The sequence below is a fragment of the Cyprinus carpio genome, chromosome A2 (assembly GCF_018340385.1).
Source record: "Cyprinus carpio isolate SPL01 chromosome A2, ASM1834038v1, whole genome shotgun sequence".
Classification (NCBI taxonomy): Eukaryota; Metazoa; Chordata; class Actinopteri; order Cypriniformes; family Cyprinidae; genus Cyprinus; species Cyprinus carpio.
In genome coordinates, this window is record NC_056573.1 from 18994874 (window position 1) to 19017014 (window position 22141).

General features: G+C 36.8%; 1 protein-coding gene across 6 annotated transcripts in view; it reads left to right on the forward strand.

Moving 5' to 3' along the window:
* The first annotated feature begins 295 nt into the window (after window positions 1-295).
* Window positions 296-22141, forward strand: part of LOC109063516 (telomerase protein component 1-like) — a 25917-nt gene continuing 4071 nt past the window's right edge. Inside the window, exons 1-48 of one of the 6 annotated variants that reach the window (XM_042777131.1) lie at window positions 296-424; window positions 572-710; window positions 3698-4235; window positions 4615-4785; window positions 5685-5834; window positions 5933-6097; window positions 6261-6398; window positions 6663-6734; window positions 6830-6951; window positions 7068-7225; window positions 7313-7422; window positions 7513-7591; window positions 8203-8395; window positions 8553-8772; window positions 8940-9092; window positions 9790-9870; window positions 9967-10088; window positions 10230-10307; window positions 11364-11510; window positions 11690-11981; window positions 12459-12580; window positions 12761-12874; window positions 12950-13067; window positions 13563-13748; window positions 13860-14044; window positions 14126-14267; window positions 14382-14561; window positions 14656-14748; window positions 14867-14999; window positions 15472-15631; window positions 15724-15857; window positions 16437-16525; window positions 16622-16736; window positions 16833-16877; window positions 17032-17239; window positions 17409-17529; window positions 17652-17776; window positions 17864-17963; window positions 18052-18207; window positions 18291-18503; window positions 18597-18653; window positions 18911-19049; window positions 19189-19419; window positions 20540-20697; window positions 20791-20898; window positions 20993-21097; window positions 21174-21303; window positions 21411-21496. In XM_042777131.1, the coding sequence (XP_042633065.1) occupies window positions 3708-4235; window positions 4615-4785; window positions 5685-5834; window positions 5933-6097; window positions 6261-6398; window positions 6663-6734; window positions 6830-6951; window positions 7068-7225; window positions 7313-7422; window positions 7513-7591; window positions 8203-8395; window positions 8553-8772; window positions 8940-9092; window positions 9790-9870; window positions 9967-10088; window positions 10230-10307; window positions 11364-11510; window positions 11690-11981; window positions 12459-12580; window positions 12761-12874; window positions 12950-13067; window positions 13563-13748; window positions 13860-14044; window positions 14126-14267; window positions 14382-14561; window positions 14656-14748; window positions 14867-14999; window positions 15472-15631; window positions 15724-15857; window positions 16437-16525; window positions 16622-16736; window positions 16833-16877; window positions 17032-17239; window positions 17409-17529; window positions 17652-17776; window positions 17864-17963; window positions 18052-18207; window positions 18291-18503; window positions 18597-18653; window positions 18911-19049; window positions 19189-19419; window positions 20540-20697; window positions 20791-20898; window positions 20993-21097; window positions 21174-21303; window positions 21411-21496 (6732 nt within the window). In that variant the 5' untranslated portion in view covers window positions 296-424; window positions 572-710; window positions 3698-3707. Of the gene's footprint in view, window positions 425-501; window positions 711-2705; window positions 2822-2962; window positions 3050-3697; window positions 4236-4614; window positions 4786-5684; window positions 5835-5932; window positions 6098-6260; window positions 6399-6662; window positions 6735-6829; window positions 6952-7067; window positions 7226-7312; window positions 7423-7512; window positions 7592-8202; window positions 8396-8552; window positions 8773-8939; window positions 9093-9789; window positions 9871-9966; window positions 10089-10229; window positions 10308-11363; window positions 11511-11689; window positions 11982-12458; window positions 12581-12760; window positions 12875-12949; window positions 13068-13562; window positions 13749-13859; window positions 14045-14125; window positions 14268-14381; window positions 14562-14655; window positions 14749-14866; window positions 15000-15471; window positions 15632-15723; window positions 15858-16436; window positions 16526-16621; window positions 16737-16832; window positions 16878-17031; window positions 17240-17408; window positions 17530-17651; window positions 17777-17863; window positions 17964-18051; window positions 18208-18290; window positions 18504-18596; window positions 18654-18910; window positions 19050-19188; window positions 19420-20539; window positions 20698-20790; window positions 20899-20992; window positions 21098-21173; window positions 21304-21410; window positions 21497-22141 lie in introns of those variants that run through there. The other 5 variants (XM_042777162.1, XM_042777155.1, XM_042777124.1 and 2 more) reach the window with 5 other exon arrangements.

The following is a 22141-nucleotide window of genomic DNA, read 5'->3' on the forward strand; positions in this document are numbered from 1 at the left end:
GATGAAACTTTCATGGACTTTTACATTAACTGTTCCCTCCTAGTGGAATGACCTGCCCAACTCAATCTAAGCAGCTGAGTCCTTAATCATCTTCAAGAAACACCTGAAAACACATCTTTCATCTTCATTCGACCCTCTAACTCAGTGGTTCCCAATCCTGGTCCTGGAGAACCCCCAACACTGCACATTTCAGATGTCTCCCTATTCAAACACACCTGATTCAACTCATCAGCTCATTAGTGAAGACTCCAAGACCTCAAATGTGTGCGTCAGATAAGAGAGACACCAAAAGTGTGCAGTGTTGGGGGTTCTCCAGGACCAGGATTGGGAACCACTGCCTTACACCTATCATCACAATCGGCAACATCCTAAAGTTCAGTTTTCTCCATGATAGCGCAGCTAAGTGTCCACCCCACATTAAAATGTATTTACATTTGTATACATTGTATTTACAATCCCTTTTAAATAACGTTAAACGTTAAATAACGTGAAGAGAGAATTTTCTTGCTCTAAACCTGAGACGCCTTCTCCACTCATCCTTTATGTGTCTATATTCGGTTCATTACGGTAGTGACGTGCGCGTGACATGACAGGTGAGGGCGTTACCATGGAGCACGACAGCTGAGGAAGTAGTTTTACCAGTGACATACAGTCAGCAGCTCACCGGTCTACTTTGTTTTACACTAATACCCAGTCACAAAGCATTAAAGGTGAGTTATTTTCTTTATTTTATTTACAGACGCCGATCCGGTGCTCGAGGACCCACGGGATAACGCCAGAAGTGCGCCGATAATTTGAACCAAGTTGTATCTTAGTTAGCTTATTTCTTATAGAAGCTGTCGATATGTTTCATTTAGTTTTTGTAAGTGAAGATCGGTAGAAATGTGAAAAGTAGGCCTATGCGTTTCTAGTCAGTCGTAATTTAAAGCTAGTAGGCTAACAACTACATAATAGTTTTCTTAGAAGTTGTCAGTATGTTTTATACGATTTGTTTGTGTCTAGGTTTTGTCCGTCTTGTGTCCGTTTTGATAATCTGGAACAAGATAATTATTCATATTGTTTTAGGTAATTGAAAAAAAAAAATAAAATTCTTAAGTCACTAATTTTTCATTCAAAAATAAATTAAAAAAACAAAAGCCATATATCAATAATTCTTCCTACCGCCGGCGGCGCTACCACACCACCTGTTGATGTATGTTTCGTGTGAATTTGTGTCTAGCTCCATTTCTGTAGGCCTGACTGAAGAACTGAAAATACATAGGTTAAAAGGCATGAGATTTTCTTGTGTAGGCCCTATATTAGGTTGACCATACGTTTTCCAAAAAGTGGACAGTTGGTGCTGGGGTGGGGTGTGGTTGGTTGGTGCAAGTAGCGCCCAAAGTAGAACAATGACATTAAATATTAAAACTCAAAATATGTAGCCTAATTTAATTAATAGCCTACCTAAAATACATATTTTACACTGTTATGCATATTGATCGTAAACGCAGTTTGTTAGCTTCCTACCAATGGCCCTCCTTCACAAAACTTAACAACTATAGCACAGTTCTATCATAGGTAGAATGCAAAAAGTTTCAATACAAGCATTTCAGTCAAATGTAATTTATGCAACATTTCAAACCTTTAACCCACAGGGGAAAATCAACCAATGGGTACAGTTTAAAAGTAGCCAAATTCCGTGAAAAACAAAAAAACGCGGACTCGACAACCCTGCATCCAACACGAGCTGCAGGAGTCAGTTCACAGAGCGCTTATTCAAAAGAGATTTAAATATTCCGCATATTGATAGCGGCTCCCTGGTGCGCGAAAATTATATGTAATATTACATTGGGACTGGACACAAATATCTCAGGAACGGCCGATAATGGTCAGAAATTCAGTGGGAGCAGTATTAAGAAAACAGTCCCACACAGGGCTCCAATACAAAAACGCACACAATGGCGTTTGTAGAAAGCAAAAGCCGAATCCCGGACATTTTAGGCGATTTAGAAATCTGGACGCTTTTTTTTTTTTTTTTTTTTTTTTTTTTTAAGGTACAAAAAGAGGATATGTCCGAGAAAAAGAGGAGGTTTGGTGACCCTACCTATATATTCCGTTGTAGATCCTGAGCAAGATTAATTGCTCGTTATGAGTTTGATATTTTAAGTTATAATTTGCTTATGGCAAGTTGGAAGAAAAAAAAAAACCTATGTTGACATGCATGTGAGTCTTCGGTGGTGGCGCGGGGAGGGTGTGGTGGGGTGTCAGTGTGCCGAGCAAACCACTGAAGGAGCCGTGCACTACACGTAACAATCCAAAGTTCATGCGTTTATTTACAACAGTGTTGCTCGGCGACTTTCAAGTCAATAATTTCTAGTAGCCTCTAACTACAGAACACTAGATCCAGGGGGCGTGGATGGATCCACATCTAGTGGGTGGAGATGGGTAGGTTTAGGAATCAGGGGGTGGAGACGGGTAGGTTTGGGTATATGTAAGGTGGGAGGAGTTGAATCTGTATCCAGCCACGCCCCCTGGATCTTGTGTTCTGCAGTGAGGACCATCTCATAATTTCTGCAGTGTCAGAAAGACAAGATTGTCTACTTGTCTGTCTGTTCTGTATTTGCACATTTATGACCATCCCGTAATAAAGAAGTAGTGAATCTAAAAATGGTGATAAAGTTTTTTTTTTTTTGAGAAATGAGGAATCCTGATGATCTGTCTTGAATGTGTGTGGCAATATGGAACAGACATTGTGAAGGCAAAGATTGTTCTTTATTGATTATCAGCTAAGTTAGTGGAATTTGGCCCTCACTCACTGTCACTAGCTGCATTCCAGTCGACCGTAAGTGCCCTGCAAAGTGAACTTTACAACGCATTCTGAAATCTAAAGAACGATTCATATACAATAAAAAAGGAGTGTACGTGTTTAGTTCGAAGAACACGATTAATGAAGGCACATCACTTCGCAGGCAGTGGAGAGGGAAATGTACTAGTAACACCAGTATGTAAAGAAGCTGGTATTCAATAAATGCAGTGAAAAGGAGTGGAGGCAGCTTATTTGTTTTTCCAGGTGTGTCTACAATACATTTGTTGTTTGCATAAGGCACACCCATGCTTGTCAGTGCTAGTGATTTTTCAGTACTGTGCTACCTTCAGACAGAAAATCTCACAGGATTGACAGTTTATGTTGTCAAGTGTTAACATTATTATTATTATTATTATTATAATTATTATTACTATTATTATAATCATCATCACTGTCATCATCACAGATGTATAACACTAGATATTTTGTTTTTTCTGATGTTGCTAGCTACTTATAGGGCCTAATTAAAATGAGGAAAATTATCTAAAATCTCAAACAATATATTTGCAATTTGTCTGCCAGGGTTGGCATAGACTTGTGATATAGCACAGTTATTTAAGATTATATCAGAAACATTGTTGTATGATCTTGTTGAACTTGTTGAACTTGAAAACAGTATATGTGCATTGTTGTTTTGCTTTCTGATGGTTTCAAGTGTAGTGAATGATAATGTCATAAGTTTGATAAAATAAAGAGAAAAGCAAATTTCCCATTATGTTAAGAGAACATTATTGAATTGTTGTGCATATTTTGTTCCCTGTCTCAAGAATCAGTTTTGCACTGTACTTTTAGCATTTGCAGTGTCTCTGGACAAAAACACAATTTCCTGTTCTGTGTTTCTCCTTTCTTCAGCCAATCAGTTATGAAGACTCCGGCTTCCCTTCAGACTGATCTGAAGGTGAATGGAGATGCCAGACTGCAGCGAAACTATAGGAGCCCAAGGCTGGAAAACCGCTTTCTGGCTCAAGCGCCCTCAGCATTGTGTCACCATCAGTGCACATCTCCATCCTGGGCCAAGCAGACCTCCACCTCTTCATCATGTCCAGCACTCCAGCCGACCAGCCTGTCCTCCACCATGGCCACGTCATCTCTTCTGTCATCCACAATGATGAGCTCACTGTCCTCTCCCTCCTCTCTGCTGAGCACTAAGAATACCCTCCTAATGAAGCCTTCACTTCATCCTCCAGTCTCATACATACCAAGCTCCTCCTACTCCCATAATCCTTTACTCTCTTGCTCCAAAATATCAACTCCCAGTGCAGCCCCACCTATCTGCTCCTATCCGCCACCTTCAGTGGAGAATACATCGGGCTCAAATGAAAAGAGAGAAGTGGAAGACATGCTTTTCTCATCTGAAGGGCTGCTGAGATCTAGTGATGTGCCTAGACAGGTATAGAGTGATTTCCTCTACTGCTTTGTAAAACTGCATGTAAATTAATGTTGCGTCATTTTCCCCCCACATTTTTTTTTTATTCTTTTATTCACCGCCACACATTTTTATTAGTATTTATTAATTAAAATAACACAGTAATTGACAATAATTGAACTCAAGCACTAAACGTGCTGGAATTATTTTATGGATGATTCAACTTTTGTGTCATACATCTTTCACCACCTAAAACCAAATTTATACTTCCAATTCTGCACAGAAAGCACATTATGATTAGGACAATGATATAGCATTTCATTTAAAGCTTTGTTTCTGCAAAAACATACAGGTACATAACTACAAATGTAGTTAATTATATTTGCTCTGTACATCTTAACAGGATGCCAGACATGAAAGCTTGGAGGAGGATGACCAGATGCTGTCCTCTGAGATGCCTGTTTTGAATATGGATTTAGATGGAGAGGGGGAGCAGATCGTGGCTCATCATGAGGAGTTTGGGCTGCTTGAAGAAAGTGAGGATGAGCATCTTGTTGAATTGAGGGACCGGAAGGTGAGTCAAGTGAGCGCAGTTCTGGGGTTTGTGTGAATTTAAATAATAGTTAATTTACTAGCCCTTATTTATTTTAGCTTTATTTATATGTATTCTTTGGTGATTTTTATATTTAGACAGATGGCATAAATGTGCATGTTAAATGTAATCTTTTGTTTTTACAATGGAAAATATGTTCTGTATAATAATAAAGGTGTAGATCATTCAGATTTTTTCACAGTAACATTTGGGTAGCCTGAATTAACATTAATTAATTAATGAATAAGCTTGATTTATTATATTTTATAATATAATTTTTTAAAAATACTTTTATTAGTTATATATATGTATATATATACACACACACATACACGTGTGTGTGTATATGTAATGTCATTTATTACACTGATGGTGAAGCTGAATATTCAGCCATAAAAACATTACACCATTCTTTAGTGTCACATGATACTTCAGAAATCATTGTTATTGTTATACATACACATATACAGTGGGTAGAGAAAACAATCAGCCCGCTTTAAAATAATCACGGACACAGTTTTTGTTTTATCCAACTGTATTTACTCAGAAAAAAAGAGATTTCCTGGAGCATTTCAGTGCTTTGTAGTGCAACTGAAGCAAACGATCAACTATGGCAAGGCACTGTCTAAAGATCTCTGGAATAAAGTTGTGGACATGCACAAGATTCTGAGCTCGAATGATACTAAAATGTAATTATTTGGCCTCAACACCAAATGATATGTCTGGTGGACAGATTGGACGTGATTATTTCAAGGGGGGGGGGTGATTCTTTTCTATACCCACTGTATATAGAATTATTCCTACCTCAGAAAATGATTTGACAGTAATGATTGTGAAATCTGTTAATTTCTTATGTGGCAGTTGTTTTGTTTGCGCTTCAGAACAATCTGCTGAATATGGTGTGCTGCTCCCTGGTTAATAAGAGTTGTACCCCAGGCCAGAAGGACTGGGATAAGAAGACGAGTGTGTGGGCCATTATTAAGGTTCTGGCCAAAGAGATTACCACAGAAGACCCTGAGTTTCTCCTTAAGGTTGGTGTTTTTGTATGTGTGACTGTGAGTGTGTGTATGTGTGTGGGTAATTTTGTCAGCTGTTAACATGTGGTTATGCATATTTGAAATGGTTTCAGGTTGCAGTCTATACTAGGCAGGAACTAAACATTCGTATCACGGCCAACTTCCTGCTGGCACTGGCTGCCCATCTGCCTGGTTCTAAGCCACACTTCAGAAGGTACTTTTGTGCTGCTGTACAGCTGCCATCTGATTGGCTGGAGGTCACAAGAATCTATAGCATGGTAAGTGTTAATATTAAATATCTTACTGCCCTTAAAATGGATCTTCTTTATTCCCACCATATCTATATTTTGGGTTTAGCATGGCAGATGTCCAAATAAGGATTTTATTTAGCTCTTACTGTATTTTTCTTGTTTTTCATGCTTTTTAAATGTTTTTGTTCAGTGTTTCAGTAAATCTTTACCCTCCTGCCTGAAAAAAGCCCTAGTGGATAAATTTAAGCAGTTCACTGAATATCAGATGGCCAAATACAATACACGAAAGCATCGCTGCAAGCACAACAAGAAGCGTAAGAAAGGAGAGGTAATGTCAAAAACACTTAGTAAATAATATAATCGATCAAAACATATACTATGGGCTCCATAAGTCTGAGACCACTGAACTTCAAGAACATTCCTACTTTTAAAATTCTTAATGTAAAATTCTTAAGAGATTTTGAATCTCATATTTTCAGTGTTGCACACATCCTACCGACTACTATAATGAACACATTATTTCTTTCTAGATTTTATTTGTCTTTCCACATCACTTTTAAAATGCTTTTGTTTTTTATCCCTCTTCTTTCAGAAAATCTCTGCTGCACAGTGGAAAAAGTGGGGTGACCTTGTCAGAGTTGACGACTCCATTCTCAAAAAATATGTGAGCTTTGCTGTGTTTAGTTTGATCTGTTTGAGATTACATAGCATTACAAATTACTATTGTACATCATGTGTTCTGAACATCTTATGATACAGTTGGATAGCCAGAATCGGACTGCAAAGGATACGAAACAGAGTGAATTCAGCCTCAAGAAAATGATAAAGCGCCTTCACATCAAAGAACCTGCAGAACATGTCATGGCCATTCTGGGAAAGAAGTTAGTCCTAAAAATTGGCATTTACATTTTGGTCAAAAATGTTTTATATTAACTGTATATTCCATAGTCCAGTGTAACTTCCAGCCATGAGTGAGTTTTTATGTCTTTGCATGCAGATACCCGAGTGATCTGAAGGCCTTCTCTCGCAGTGGTCTTAGTGGGGTTTGGGAGCGAGAGAGAGCTGGAAAGCAGATGAAACTTAAGCAGCCCGACACGTGGGAATGCAAACTAAGTCAGGAGGGAAACAAAGCTGCCACCTGGGAGAAACTCATCGGTGTGAATGATGGAACTGCACTGGGTCCAAAATTGGCTTAATTCTTGAACATCTACTCATACTTATGTATGTTTTTTGTGATTGCAGATGGAAAGTCTCTTCCTTTTATGGCAATGCTGAGAAACCTGAGGAACATGATCTCTGTGGGCATCAGTGAGAAACATCATACTAAGATCCTCAACAGACTGACCTCAAAGGTGAGCATCTCTTAATTCAGTCTTTTGCATACTAAAACTTAATGTAACATGATCAAGTAAATTACGGGTTTACTGTGTTTCATCTTATAGGATGCTGTAATCAAGAGCAGGCAGTTTCCTTTCCGTTTCCTGTCTGCTTATAAAGTCATTTTGGAGCTCAGTAAATTTGGTAAGTTTATGTATGGTGGATGGTACCTGGATCAACATGTTTGTCAACCAATCAGATTTTAGAGTTAGGTTTTCAGGTTGATGTTGGGGCTTTAAGAACAGTTTCAAGTTATAATTTCCCTTCATTTTACAGGTCAGTTAAGGTTAGGACTAAGTTTGTTTAACAGGAAAAAGATACTGATCCAGACACTTGTCCCACTTGGCAAAATCATACATGCATATATAATGTTACAGAAGATTTCCATTTCAAATAAATGCTGTTTAAAATATATCAAAATGCAAAGCAGTTATTTTAAATTGTAATAATATTTCACAGTATTACTGATTTTACTGTATTTATTTATCAATGTCTTTTTTTTTTTTTTTTTTTCTTTTTTTAATTTAAAAATCCTAAAGTCCCCAAACTTTTGGAACAGTAGTATACAATTAATTTAGTCCCTGTGAAAGACACATTTATGGTATATAAAGATTTTTAGGGTTTTGATCTACAAAATTTTGGATCTCACTGGATGTTGATGAATCCATATTAATCTAAATGAAATGGCACATTCCCACTGCATCTTCGATAGATATGTGCCTGAGGAATTTTGAGTGATGTTCTTCCCCTTTCAGCTGGTGGGCCTGCGGTCAAGGTGCCAAGCTCCAGGGAGATCCTGCAAGGGGTCCTGAAGAAATTGCCTAAGAGCAAACGATTCGGACAATGCAACTGGGAAACAATACCGCGCAAGAGACTGAGGGTTACAATGAGTGTTCCCTTCGTCTACCGCATATTCAATGCCAAACGCAATCTCCTGAAAAAAGCAAAGTGTGTATTGCTCAAATTTAGTTCAATATTAAAGAAAATCTTTACATAGTATGATCATTTTAGATGAAAATATATTAATAGAATAAATAATTTTAGTTCATTTTATCCCTGCATTGACATGTTTTTTTTTTTTTTTTGGGGTAATGTAATTTGTTAGTCAGAGGCTGTACACTCAGGAGCTTCTGAACAAGTATCGTTGTGCTTTGGAGAAAGCTGTGCAGATCTCCTGCAAATACAACATCCCGCCTCTCCCCGGACGCACTCTTGTGATCTGCAGTGCTAATATTTCCGATGATCGGGACTGGAGTGGTGCTGATGATGTCTGCTTGCCCCCTGAAAGCACCGAAGATACCGATGAGAATAAACTCTCAGCATCGGTCAGATATCTTATTGTTTCAGTTATTAGCACAGTACAGTTGTAATTTTATGTGTTTTTCAGAGTGACTGTGGATTTATGTTTTTGTAAGATTGTACATTTTAATTGATGAAAATAGGCTTTTAGTATAAGTGAATAAATGCCTATTGTGGACTATATGTACTGCAGGTACAGGAAGCTGCAATGCTTTTATGCATGATGATCAACTACTGTAGCGAAGATTCCCAAGTCATGCTACTCAGCCATGACGGTTTCCAGGAGTTCAAGATGAAGTCTGATGTGCTTTTGGACAATGTGAGACATGCAATGAAGCAAGTGAAGGTGAGAATTTCCCTTTTATTGTGAATATACTCCTATAAATCAAATAGCCCTTTTTAAAAAATAAAAATAAAAATTCTATTTAAAAAAAAATACATTAAAGGGTTAGTTCACCCAAAAATTTTAATTATCTCATTAATGACTCATCTTCGGAACACAGTTTAAGATATTTTAGATTTAGTCCGAGAGCTTCCTGACCCTCTATTGAAAATGTATGTACGGTATACTGTCCATGTCCAGAAAGGTAATAAAAACATCATCAAATTAGTCCATGTGACATCAGTGGGTCAGTTAAAATTTATTGAAGCATTGAAAATACATTTTGGTCCAAAAATAACAAAAATTATGACTTTATTCAGCATTGTCTTCTCTTCCGGGTCTGTTGTGAGTCATTAATGACATAATTTAAATTTTTGGGTGAAGTAACCCTTTAAAAATACAAATACATTTACATTAAAATAAAACCCTTAAATATAAATAAAATAACAAATGAAACAATAAAAAATGTATAATAAAACACTATGATATAAAATCAGTCATTTTAAATGCTACAAGTAAATGTAGGCACCAAAAGGTTGTAAATCTACAGTATAAAAATGAACAGTATTATTAAGATATTAGTGTTTTAATCTACATGCAAAAAGGGTGGATCCTTGGTGGAAGGTTTAATCCTCTCTTTCTCTGTCCCTCTTTCTCTTAGGATTTGAATGACTATGATGTACAGTCTGAATGCATATCTTCCACAACATTCTTCACTAAGCTAACTGAAGAGAAGATAAAGGTGTGAGCCCCTTTTGCATTTATAGTTGTCCCAGGATGCATTAAAATTATTTTGCACATGACATGTTTGTTAAAATGCCCCCCCCCCCCCCCACAGGTGGATCGTATAGTTGTGTATGATAATTACTACACCAACAGAAATTTAATGATGGATATCAATAACTATCGGCAAGATATCAACCGTGATGCTGTTGTGATACGTGTGGTGCTCGGAAACATGTATGTTTTGTGAAACTTGTTTCTTCATTTGCATAAATTGAAATTTGATGTCTTTTCATTAAAATGCCTGCTGCTTAGACCAGAAATGTGACCAAAATGGCTGTAGTTGTAAATAAATCTTATATTGTTTATTTTGAACAGGTCTCCAATGGATAATTTGAAATACAAACTGAACTCCAACACTGTAGAGATTTGGGGCTTCAGCGAGCAGATCCTGAAGTAAGATCTTTAGCTGTTACACTCGATATACATTCTTTCTTGTGAAATGCTTTAAGATGCTTTTTTTATTATCAAAAAACATGCATTTGTCAGTAAGAGCTAGTGTAGAATCTACCAAGTGCTCACAATATGCACTACTTTTCAAAAAGCTTGGGTTGGTATGCTCACAAAGGCTACTTTTTTTATTTTTATATATATATTTTTTTTGTATAAGATGTCAAATTGGTAATATTTTCACAATATAAAATAACTTTTTAAAATGTGTTTTAAAATGTAATTTCTTCCTCTGATGTCAAAGCTGAATTTTCAGCAGCCATTGCTCCAGTCTTTAGTGTCACATGATCATTCAGAAATCATTCTAATATGTTTAGGTGGTGCTCAAGAAACTATTCTCCTTCTCCTTCATCTTCTCCTTCTCATCATTATTATTATCATTATTATCAATGTTGATAACAGTGGTTCATAATATTTTTATAAACTTTTTTTTAGGTTTCTTTTATGAATAGAAATGTCAAAAGAACAGCATTTATTTTAAATCTTTACCATATACTTTACAATTACTTCAATACACAAAAATACATACTTCACTATCACATTTCCATCAACTTAATGCCTCCTTGTTGCATAAAAATATATCTTTGAATATCTTAAGTATGTCAAACAACTTTTGAACACTGCAATGATAACATGCTTTTTGAATTATGAAGTTCCTAAAGATTATTATTTTAAATATTTTTTTTATTTTTAACTTCAGTTGAGAAAGCAGAATTAGAATTGGTATGTTCATATATCTTCATATAAGTTTATATATACTGTTTAATTCCGATAAATGTTTAAAACTGTCGTGTTAAAATTGTTCATAGAATCCCCCATCTGTAATTTTTGCTGTTTGTAACTACAGTATTTATTGTTATATTAGTGCATTCAATACCGTACTTCCTTATATCTGTTTGTAAACAATGTATTTTACTTCTTACCACTTTACTGTTGAATCTATTTTAATAGACAATGGCCGGAGATTCAGTTGTTTAATTAAGATTTGTTGTATGGTTGTAGGTTTGTCTCAGAGAGAGGCTCCTCAAGGATGCTGCAGCATGTGGAGCACATGGACAGAGTCTATAACATCCCACCGCCACAGGGGCACAAAACTGAACCTGAGCGAGCGGCTGATGTCACCTCACTGCCGGCAACACCAAAGTTCAGGTATAACCATAAAAAAATCCATGTCACTAGTTTTAAAATGTTCATCAATCTCTTTATGTTGGGTGGCTGTGTGGTCCAGCATATATTCCAATGGAGACCAGACAAGTCATTAGTATATTGGAAATTAAATGCTAAAAAAAAACTTGTCTTCATCTATTCTCTTTTCTTACTTTTCATAGATGGAAGAGTGTCCGAGTGTTCATCTCTTCTACGTTCAGAGACATGCATGCGGAGAGGGATATTCTTGTGCGTAGTGTGTTTCCCGAGCTCAGGAGACGAGCTGCGCCACACTATCTCTACCTGCAGGAAGTGGAGCTGCGCTGGGGCGTTACCGAGGAGGAGTCTAACCGTGCTGTGGAGCTCTGTCTGTCTGAGGTCTGTCGCAGCCAGCTGCTGCTCGGAATTCTGGGGGAAAGATATGGCTTAGTGCCGGCCCGCCCCACCCTACCTGAGCTTCCTCAATACAGCTGGGTATTTTTTTTTTTTTTTTTTTTTTTTTTGTCTGATAGATGCTTTTATCAAAAATGTGATACAGGTGATTATTATTAATCACGTATGGTCTCGCTGCATAACATGTTTAATGTTAACCAGAGATAACGTTGATCAGAATATTGCAAGCTAAATAAGAGAAGCAAAATAAAAAGTACACTTCTTTTCAGAAGTTTGGGGCTAGGACTTTTTTTTGAAAGACAAATACTTTAAGCAAGAATTCATTAAATTGATCTAAATTGGCAGTAAAGATATTTATAACATATAACGGCTTTTTAAAAAATTTTATGCAACAAACATTCTGGAAAAAAAGATCATGAAAATATTAAGCAGAACAACTTTTAACATTTTCAAAGTTTCCAAAATTTAGAATAAGTGTTTCTTGATACAGGATATTTAATGTCCTGTTGATCCTTTTCCTGAAGTTTCATGAATTGTTTTCATGCTTCACTCTGCCAGCTGAAATCTGCGACTGATGGGTTATCCATCACTGAAATGGAGATTCGACAGTTTCAAGCTCTGTATCCAGACACTGCCCAGAGCCGCATGTTCTTCTGCTTCAGATCACCTCGTCTTGCCAGGTATACATTTATTAATTATTTGTCTGCTGACTAGATTTATTGTGTAGTTGACAGACGGCAGCCTAAAAAATTAAACAATGGAAAACACAATATCAACTGCAAGCTAATGTTTCTGAAACTGTGATTTACAGGAGATACAGTATGTCATATAATCTACGTTTTGTGTATATGTATGTTTAGTTCAGTGCCAGTGGCATGGAGGACAGACTTTGTGGCAGAATCCAAAGAAGCCGAAGCTAAAATGAACAACCTGAAAACATGGATCCGGAACAGCAACTTCAAAGTGACAGAAAAGTGAGTTCAGTACATTTGTTTTGCCAGCACAGTGAGTATTTATGCTTATTTATGCACTGCTTTATATTCTCTTAGCTATCCCTGTGAATGGGGTGGGGTGGTGGATGGAAAGCCCTATCTGAAATGCTTAGAGGACTTTGGGAGGGCCGCGCTGGAGAATATCTGGGAAGCCATACAGCAGCTCTTTGTGGAGGTCAGACTATGACAAAATGCATGAAATGAACTGTTTTCTATATGTTTCATGTTTTGGGGGCCACTAAGTAATCGTTTGAAACATAAATTAAAAGATAAATCAATTAAAAAAAGAATAAGGATGATGTGGATAAATAGATATGAGTCTGACCGCGTCTTCATCTGGTCCCGGATTCTGGCCCAATTGGAAAATCATACGTAGGGCAATTGATAATAGAAATGGCAAATATGCAATTACCAATCACTTCATAATTGCATAATCTATTAGATTTTTTTTAATCAATGTTTGTAAATTATTTTTGGATTTAAAATTGTTTATTCTATTCATATCCATGAAATCAAAATTAACATTGTTTGCATATTTGATAACTTGTTTGATTAACCTTTTTGTCGGATTATACCTCTATACACCCCTAGCTTCTTTTTTTTTTTTTTTTTAACACTTATTAATTAGTGGAGTTTCCTCCTCACCAAAATTTATTTTCTTGTTTTGTAGGAGACAGATGAAGATGTGGCCTCAGAGATTGAGGAGCAAGAAGTGCATCAGGATGCCCAACAGCGACAGTTTCATGGCAGGGCAAAGCTTATTTCAATGGCAACAGAAAAAGTTCAAGAAAGTCAGCAAAAAGGAGGAATTCTGATGGTTGAGGGAAATCCTGGAGAGGGCAAAACTGTGTTCATGGTAACTGTACATTGCATACATAACCATTGTTCTTCAAGTATTAATGCCAGTGTATGATCAGCTAGGAAAAGAACGCTGAAGTTAATCTCTCTGTGTCTTCTGTTTTATTAAGCTGCCCTGGCCCAGGCACTCAAAACCTCTGTCAAAAACAAGAAAACACCATTTTGTGATGTCATATCCTACTCCACAGATGCTAGCCAGTCAGCTTGCTGTGTTGAGCAGCTTCTTCGCTGTCTTGTTCAATGGCTGAGGAAAAGAAAAGACGACGTGGAGTTGCCTCCAAACACATCTTATAAGTAAGGAAGGAAGGATCTGATGTAACATGCGTTGTCATTTCACCAGACACATTCCATAATTATTCTCTTGTTGTATTACAGAGACTTGTTGTCTGAATTCCACTTGAACTTGAATGACCTGGAAAAAAAGAAGCCACTGGCATTGCTTGTTGATGGGGCGGACCGTGTCCATGACGGTCGAGGTCAAAGACTGTCAGAATGGATCCCGCAGCACATCCCTAAAGTAAGAGAGGAACATGCACGCACAAACACACATGCACACTTACTGTAAATAAGTGGAGTTAAAATGATTGAACCTTCTCATCAACCACACATTGTTTTTTTTTTGTCCCCTCAGGGTGTCTGTTTGGTCCTGAGTGTTACTTCAGAATCATCCCTACAAAACACTATTAGCAAAAGGAAAGGTACTGTGTCATTTCCACTGGGGCAATTATCTTTACCTGACAAGAAGGAGATTGTGCAGAAACAGCTTGTTGAGTTTGGAAAGAAACTGAGTGATTCTGCTTTCAATAACCAGGTGAATTTCCCTTTTGCTGTTGGGGTAATATATATATAAAAAATTGAGACCTCTCTTTGAATATTTAGTGAATTTATTGTTGTTTCCCCTGTAGCTTCAGACGCTGCTGATGAAGAAAGGCTCTGTGAGTCCACTCTACCTCCGTTTGGCTTGTGAGGAGCTTAGAAATTATGCCTCCTTTGAGAAGGTAAATAATGATTTAAGAATACACTTTTTAAAATGTATTTTTAGTGATCCACATAATGTTGTTTTGCAAAAGAAGTGTGAAGTTGAACATAATATTCATGATGAAATTTGTCGTTTAGATGAAGGACAGCCTCCAGTCTCTTCCTCAATCCTTTGGTGAGCTGGTGCAGCACAGTCTGCTGAGGCTGCAGAATGAATATTGCAGAGCAGGACTGGGATGGGCATTAGCTACTCTTGCCATCAGCTCCACTGGTACAAGACATAGTATTTATTGCTCTGCAAGAATTAATTTAATTTGATGCTGTGTAATAATGTTTTGTTAATTCTTTAAAAAACTGGCTTTACAGGGGTCCAGGGTGGGCCTGTTGATTTGCATATTATATTGTATACCTTTTTTTTTTTTTTTTTTTAAACAAGCAAATTAATAAATATAATGTGTTGAATATATAAGGAATCTGCAAACAGAAAACAAAATACAATATAAAATTTTATATATAATATAATATAATATAATATAATATAATATAATATAATATTTATTTATTTATTTATTTATTTATTTATTTATTGATTGATTGATTGATTGATTGATTGATTGATTGATTGATTGATTGATTGATTGATTGATTTATTGATTGTTTAATTTTTTCATTTGTTTTGATTCTTATATCTAATATATTGAAAATAAATAATTCTCTAAATCACTAATCTGTTTCTTTCACAGGGCTGCGGGAGAGTTCTCTTTACACTATACTGAACATGTGCAATGATTTAAGCTCCAGAGGTGGGCTGATGACATGGCAGGAAATTCTCCATATAGCGAGGCATCCAGAGAGCCGTGTTCCCATGGCAGTATTCTCTCAGCTGGCACGAACTTTGCACAGGTACAGCTCAAAATATGGTGGAATATACGGACATAAGAAGTCACTGCTGTTTTTGACAAGAAATTATTTTTTCTGTTGTTCTTCTAATGCAGCCTAATTGGACCGTCCCATGCTCTGGGTTCAGATGACCTCCTGATTTTGACCCATCCAGAGGTGAGGTCAGCCTTTGAACATCTGTACCTGTCTACTGAAGAGAGTAGAACCAGAAGTCATCTGATAATTGCAGGTAAAACAAGATGCATGTAAATCATGATGCAGTTTTTTTTTTTTTTATTGTGGTGAAGGTTTTTTTTTTTTTTTTTTTTGCAGCAAGCATGCATTAAATTAAAACTTTTATATTGTTACAATATATTATTATTTGAAATAACTGCAGTTCTTTTCAGACTTTCTGTTTATCAAAGAGTCCTGTTTCTTGGGCACCAAATCAGCATATTAGAATAATTTCTGAAGGATCAGTTGACATTGAAGATTATAATCAAATAAATTACATTTTTACTATATAAAATAGAAAAGTTATTTTAAATTTATAATAATTTCACAGAATTTTTGATCAAATAAATGCAGCCTGGGTGAGCATAAAAGACTTCTTCCAAAAAAATCTTACCGACCCCAATCTTTTGAAAGTGTGTGTGTATATGTATATATGTACATGAATAAAAAAAAAAAAAAAATAAATATATATATATATATATATATATATATATATATATATATATAAATATAAATATATATATATATATATATATTTATTATTATTATTATTATTATTATTATTATTAACACTTAATAATAAATTCTGTCTCAGCTCACCTTTGGGTGCAGTCAAATCCTCAGGGGAAGGACACATTTCTTCACTCGGATGCTGAAATTCTGTCTCAACTCCCTGCCCACCTGGTCAGTGTCCTCCTACTCTCTTCTTTGATCTTTCAGCTTCAGTGACCAATGTGAGGTTAAACTCATAGGAGATGTCTATTCTCTCTATTTGCTCAGATGGGCAGTAATCAGTGGGAGCCTTTGTGTTTTCTGCTGTCCAGTTACTACTTCCTCTATGCTAATGTGCGGCATGGACTTCTTCACCAACTTCTGGAGACCTACATTTTGTTTGGTAAGACAACACTAAAGCTTCTGATTTTTTTTTTTGTCCTTTTTCTTCATAGATCACAGGTTATCAGATTTATTGTTTTTCTTTTTATCCATTTAGCCCAAAAATATGAGACCCATCAGCTGCAATCCAAAAGAGCAATAGGTATTTTACTTTTCTGTTATTGTGTTTATAAAAAAAAATGAACTACTGGAAAAAAGACTTAAAATAGATTTAATATATGAGTGGAAATGTGTACTGAAATTACAAATGACAATTTCTGTGGTAAACCTATACAAAATTCATGTGTGTTTTTCAGATAACATGAAGGATTTTGAAGACTGTCTGAGTTTTCTGAAGCGCCACAGCCTTCTTTTCTCCCAGTGGCCTGCTCTCTTTGTGCAAACAGCTCTGCATGAATCTTGTGACAGCTCTGCCCATTTGTGGGCGGAAAGCATGATGAGAAATGGAGGAATGCATGCTGTAAAATGGCTAAACTGCACAGATGCAGCACAAAAAGAAGCCAGGTACTAATATTGGTCCTTATCAATAGCATATTATTCTCATATTCCTGCAAAATTTAGATTTTGTTTTAGATTTCATTTAATATAGTTTCAGACTTCTTGGACATCTCTTTGTGCAAAGGTTGTTTATCTACAATATTTTTATGTGTTTTAATATTGTTTTCCTGCTCAGTGAGCTGGTTTCTACCTTTCACTCGGAGCCGAGTTGTGTAGAGGTGAGTCCTGATGGAAAACTGGTAGCAGTGGGGACCGGAGAGGGAAGACTTCACTTCCTGCATACAGAGACTGGACAGGTAACAGTTCTAAACCAAGATAAACATTAATTTTGCTATGATCTTCAAAAATTGAGATACTTCAGTGGACATTGCAGTTGGCTTTTTTAAAATTTATTTTTTAACTTATTTTTTGCAAACAGGAAGTGAAGTCATTGATGAGCAGTGGTGATGGTATTTCCGGATGCGTTTTCCTTGCGGAGGAGCTTCTGGCAACAACATCATTTGATGGGCAGGTGGAGGTGTGGGATGTTGCGAATGGTTGCAGGTAATTCGTTTTCTGACACAAATGCACAATTTACTTAAACAAATTAATAAAAAATGACTAACCTGTGAAAAATACTTTGTCACTTTAAACTGCCCACATGAATGCCCACTCCAACAAGATTACAGGATGTGATGTCAGTCCAGACAAAAAACTCTTTGCTACTGTCTCACTAGACTCAAACTTGAAGGTAAAACTAAGAAAAAAATTAATTTTAAATCTTAATACTTGTGGTTTTGTGATGTTTTGAAGTGTTTATCATTTGTGACCGTACTCAGGTGTGGTCAGCACAGAAGAGCAAAGAGGTGGCCTCTCTCATGAATCCCTCTCCCCTGAACTGTGTGAACTTTGACCTTGAGAGTCAGCTTGTGGCAGTGGGCTGCTGGGATGGAGGCATTCGTTTGTGGAACTGGCTTGATCAGAAAAACGTTATGGTGAGGAATGACTCCAAAAACACGGTATTATGCCTTATATACCAAAACATATAATTTCGCTTACAACTCTCTGATCTATTTAGACTCTGTTAGGTCATCAGAGTTCGGTGCGGAGTCTGTCTTTCTCTCCCTGCTCCTCTATGTTGTGCTCAGGCTGTCTGTCTGGAGAAGTGCGGCTCTGGTCAGTGACAGCAGCTGCTTGTGTGGGCAGTTATCATGCTCACCGCGGCTGCACGCAGTCACTAAACTTCCTGCAGGGAGGAAACCTCTTGCTGAGTGCAGGACATGACAGTGTGGTGAGGAATATGATCTGACAGTCTTCATTTTCAGTTGCTCTGCCATGCATCCTGAAACACTCAGTAATGATTGAGTACTTTTTTGTTGTCTAGGTTCATGTGTGGTCTGGTGGTCTTGGGCAAACTGTTGCTGTGCTGGGAGAAGAAAAGGTACTTTTCATGTTCTTACATTAGAATTGCTATTTATTTAAGTATTTTTACTGCTTATACTATTAAACCATCTTTAGTAAACTTTGAACTGCAAAGACCGCTCTGATTTGTTTCAATTTTGCAGAACCAAAGCTTAAGCTTGAAACATCAATACATTGTTTTGCCGCCTTTCAAGGACTGATATTTCTTTCAGAAAGTCCAAATGATTTTAGTTGAGCACCTTAAGGATGATGCTAATTAATAATTATTATTTGCAGATACCATCATTGCAACAGCAAAAGCGCAGCAGGCGTGGAAATGAAGATGAAGCTAATGCTCTGTGTGTGGCTGCAGCCAGTGGATATGCTGCTGTGGGTTACCATGGAAATGGTATCAAAATTTTCAATTTGAAATCAGGTATATACACAGTTACATCCAACATGCCATCATGACGTCCTGTTTCAAGATATACTCAGGGCTCACATTCTCAAACTACTTCTTAATCAGTAATTATAGAGCAGGAGCAGAACTCATCCGTAAATGCTTTGTGCTGTAGGAGAGAAGGTTTGGTCCAGTGAGGACCTCCAGGTCTCCATGCTCTGCCTCATGTGGATGGAGGCCAAAGGAACAGAGCTGCTACTGTCAGGGGGCATGGACCACAATCTCAGGGTCTGGGAAAGGCAAGGAGAAAATCCGGAAAACCTTGTGTTGATAGGATCTTTTGGTGTGCAGAAGGGACCTATTCTCTCCCTGGCTCAAAACTCCACCTGTGTGGCATCTGCGTCTGGTAAGTGTACACAAAATATCCACATTGGATATTTAGTTTCTGCATGCTCTTTTCAACCAATTTTTACATTTACATTAATCATATAAAATCAAAAATATATACATATAAATATAAACAAAAAAAATTAAAAATAAAATAAAAAAATTTAAACATAAAAAAACTAACTTATTTATTTATTTTTTCTTCTCTTCGTGTCTTGCACACAATCGTGTCTGCACAGCTTTTAAAGTGAGCATGCATGGCCAGGTTCAACACATGCACAGTTCCACCTAGTGGACTTGCTCTGTCTCAACATTTACAGTACCTCGCATCTGCACTGTTGTATGTGCACCATTTGCACAAATATCCGTGGACACTCTTAATAACAAAAATGATGTCACATGGACAGTGCGCTGACATTTGCGGAATTAAGACAGCTGAAGCATACTTTAGGCTAAACACTCACTTGAGATTACAGTATGTTCAAAACTCTGCAGCAAGAGTTCTCACCTCCAACAGGAGTTCTGTTCATGTTACTTCTCTACTGCATGATCTTCACTGGCTACCTGTGGCATCATGTATCCACTTTAAGATATAGCTTCTAACATTTAAAGCATTAAAAGGTCTTGCACCTCCATATCTGTCTGACCTATTGTACTCTTACTCTCCTGCCCGGTCCCTCAGATCATCTGAGCTAGGTCTCCTAAAACCATAGCTCCTAAACAATAGAATTCACTACCCCTTACACTTCATAATATATCTTCTTTGTCAACCTTCAACACTAAGCTAAAAACATATCTTTTAAATATGTATTTTGGATAATACTGATATATGTGGCCATATGTGTCTGTACTGTGTATGTGGGTGTATAAATGTCTCGTATAGCATTATGTTAAAGTGACCTTAAGCTATGGAAAGGCGCTATATAAATAAAACTTCTTCCTCTTCTTCTTCTTCTTCTTCTTCTTCTTCTTCTTCAACAGTAATTTAACACTGTAAAATTAAATCCTTAGCAAATCTCAGAGTGAATATCTATTTTAATATTGTACATTGTTAACATTTTTAAAACAATGGATTTTAATTTTTAGAGGTTTTATTTTATTTTTTTATTTTTTTTATTGAAAATGTCATTTTGTTTTAGATGACTTCACTATTGCTCTGTGGTCGAAGAATACATTGACTTCTAAGCCCTGGATTGACCCTAAAGTGATGTGTATTCTGAGAGGTCACAATGGAGGGGTCACATGCCTTGCCTTCAGTCCTAATGGGAACGAGTTGCTGTCAGGAGGGAAAGATCAGGTACTTGCTCCACTCACCATGTATTACTGGAAGAAATTGAAGAAAATACACAATTTCTGTCACTCTCAAATTCGTCACAATCTCATCCAATAGGCTTTGATGATATGGAAGGTAAACACTTCTCCTCCAGTTCTTTCGCAATCCATTTCCAATTGCCATGGAGACTGGATTACGGGATGCGCCTGGACATCATCTTCTGTGGTGAGAAAACCATTTACCAAGTGCTCTTTAGTTCATTTCGTGAACACCTAACTCTGTGTCTGTAACCGAATACAAAATTTCTCTTACACCTCAGCTTAGCTGCTCTAGTGACTGTAAGCTGCGGATGTGGGATATCCAGACAGGATGTTTGCTGAGAGAAATCCTCTCTAGTTCATCTTTGAACACATTGTGCTGTTGGGTAAGACAGTTGCGCCATGTTGAAAAGACATAAAAGTGGAACCGGTTTATATTTATGCAGTTTTTAATGTCTTTAGGAGGAACATGTAATGGCGGGCTCTACAGACGGACTGCTGATGGTTTGGAAGTGGGAATCAGGCGTAGAAATCACCAGGATTCAGGCCCACAAGTCACGTCTCCATCACTGCACTGTTGTGTTTCAGCCAGGTTCAGTGATTTAATACACACACGTACACACAAATAGCTGCCTGATATCTAAATATAAATTTGTATCTTGCTTACAAATCTTAGCAAAACAATATTTTTGCGCACAGATCTGGAAAAAAATGTAAAACCAGAAGACTTACTGGTAGCTTCAGCATCAGAAGATGGAACTGTTAAACTCTGGCATCCACTGCAGGTAACCAACTCAGTGCTTTGCATTAATAGTTTAATGTTTAAATACATACTTAAAAAAAAAAAAAAAAAAAAAATAGATTGAAAATCAAATATTTTAAATAATCCTCAGAGATTAATGCTATGGATGCATAATATATTGATTCCATACTGGTCATCAGTCGTTATTTATGGAAGCTTGTTTTAGGTAATTGCAACTTTATCTAATAATTTTGACTTTTTTTTTCTTATTTTTCTTCATTCAAAAGTCTGATCTTACATTTTGACAATTTTCTTCAAATTGGGGAAAAAGTCTGAATTATGAGAAAATTACCTTCCATAGATAGTCGATATTTAAAGTGATACTCCACCCCAAAATTATTATTATTTTTTTTAATTAATAACCTACCCCCATTTCGTTCCAAAGCCATAAAAGCTCCGTTCCTCTTCGGAACACAATTTAAGATATTTTGGATGAAAACCTGGAGGCTTGAGACTGTCCCATAGACTGCCAAGTAAATAACAGTGTCCAGGTCCATAAAAGGTATGAAAGTCGTCTTCAGAATACTGGAATCTGGGTCATATGAAGCGACGGTAACACTTTTTGTAAGTGAAGGAAAAAAAAAAACTTTTTTCAATAATTCCTTTGTCAACGGTCTTCTCTGTGTCT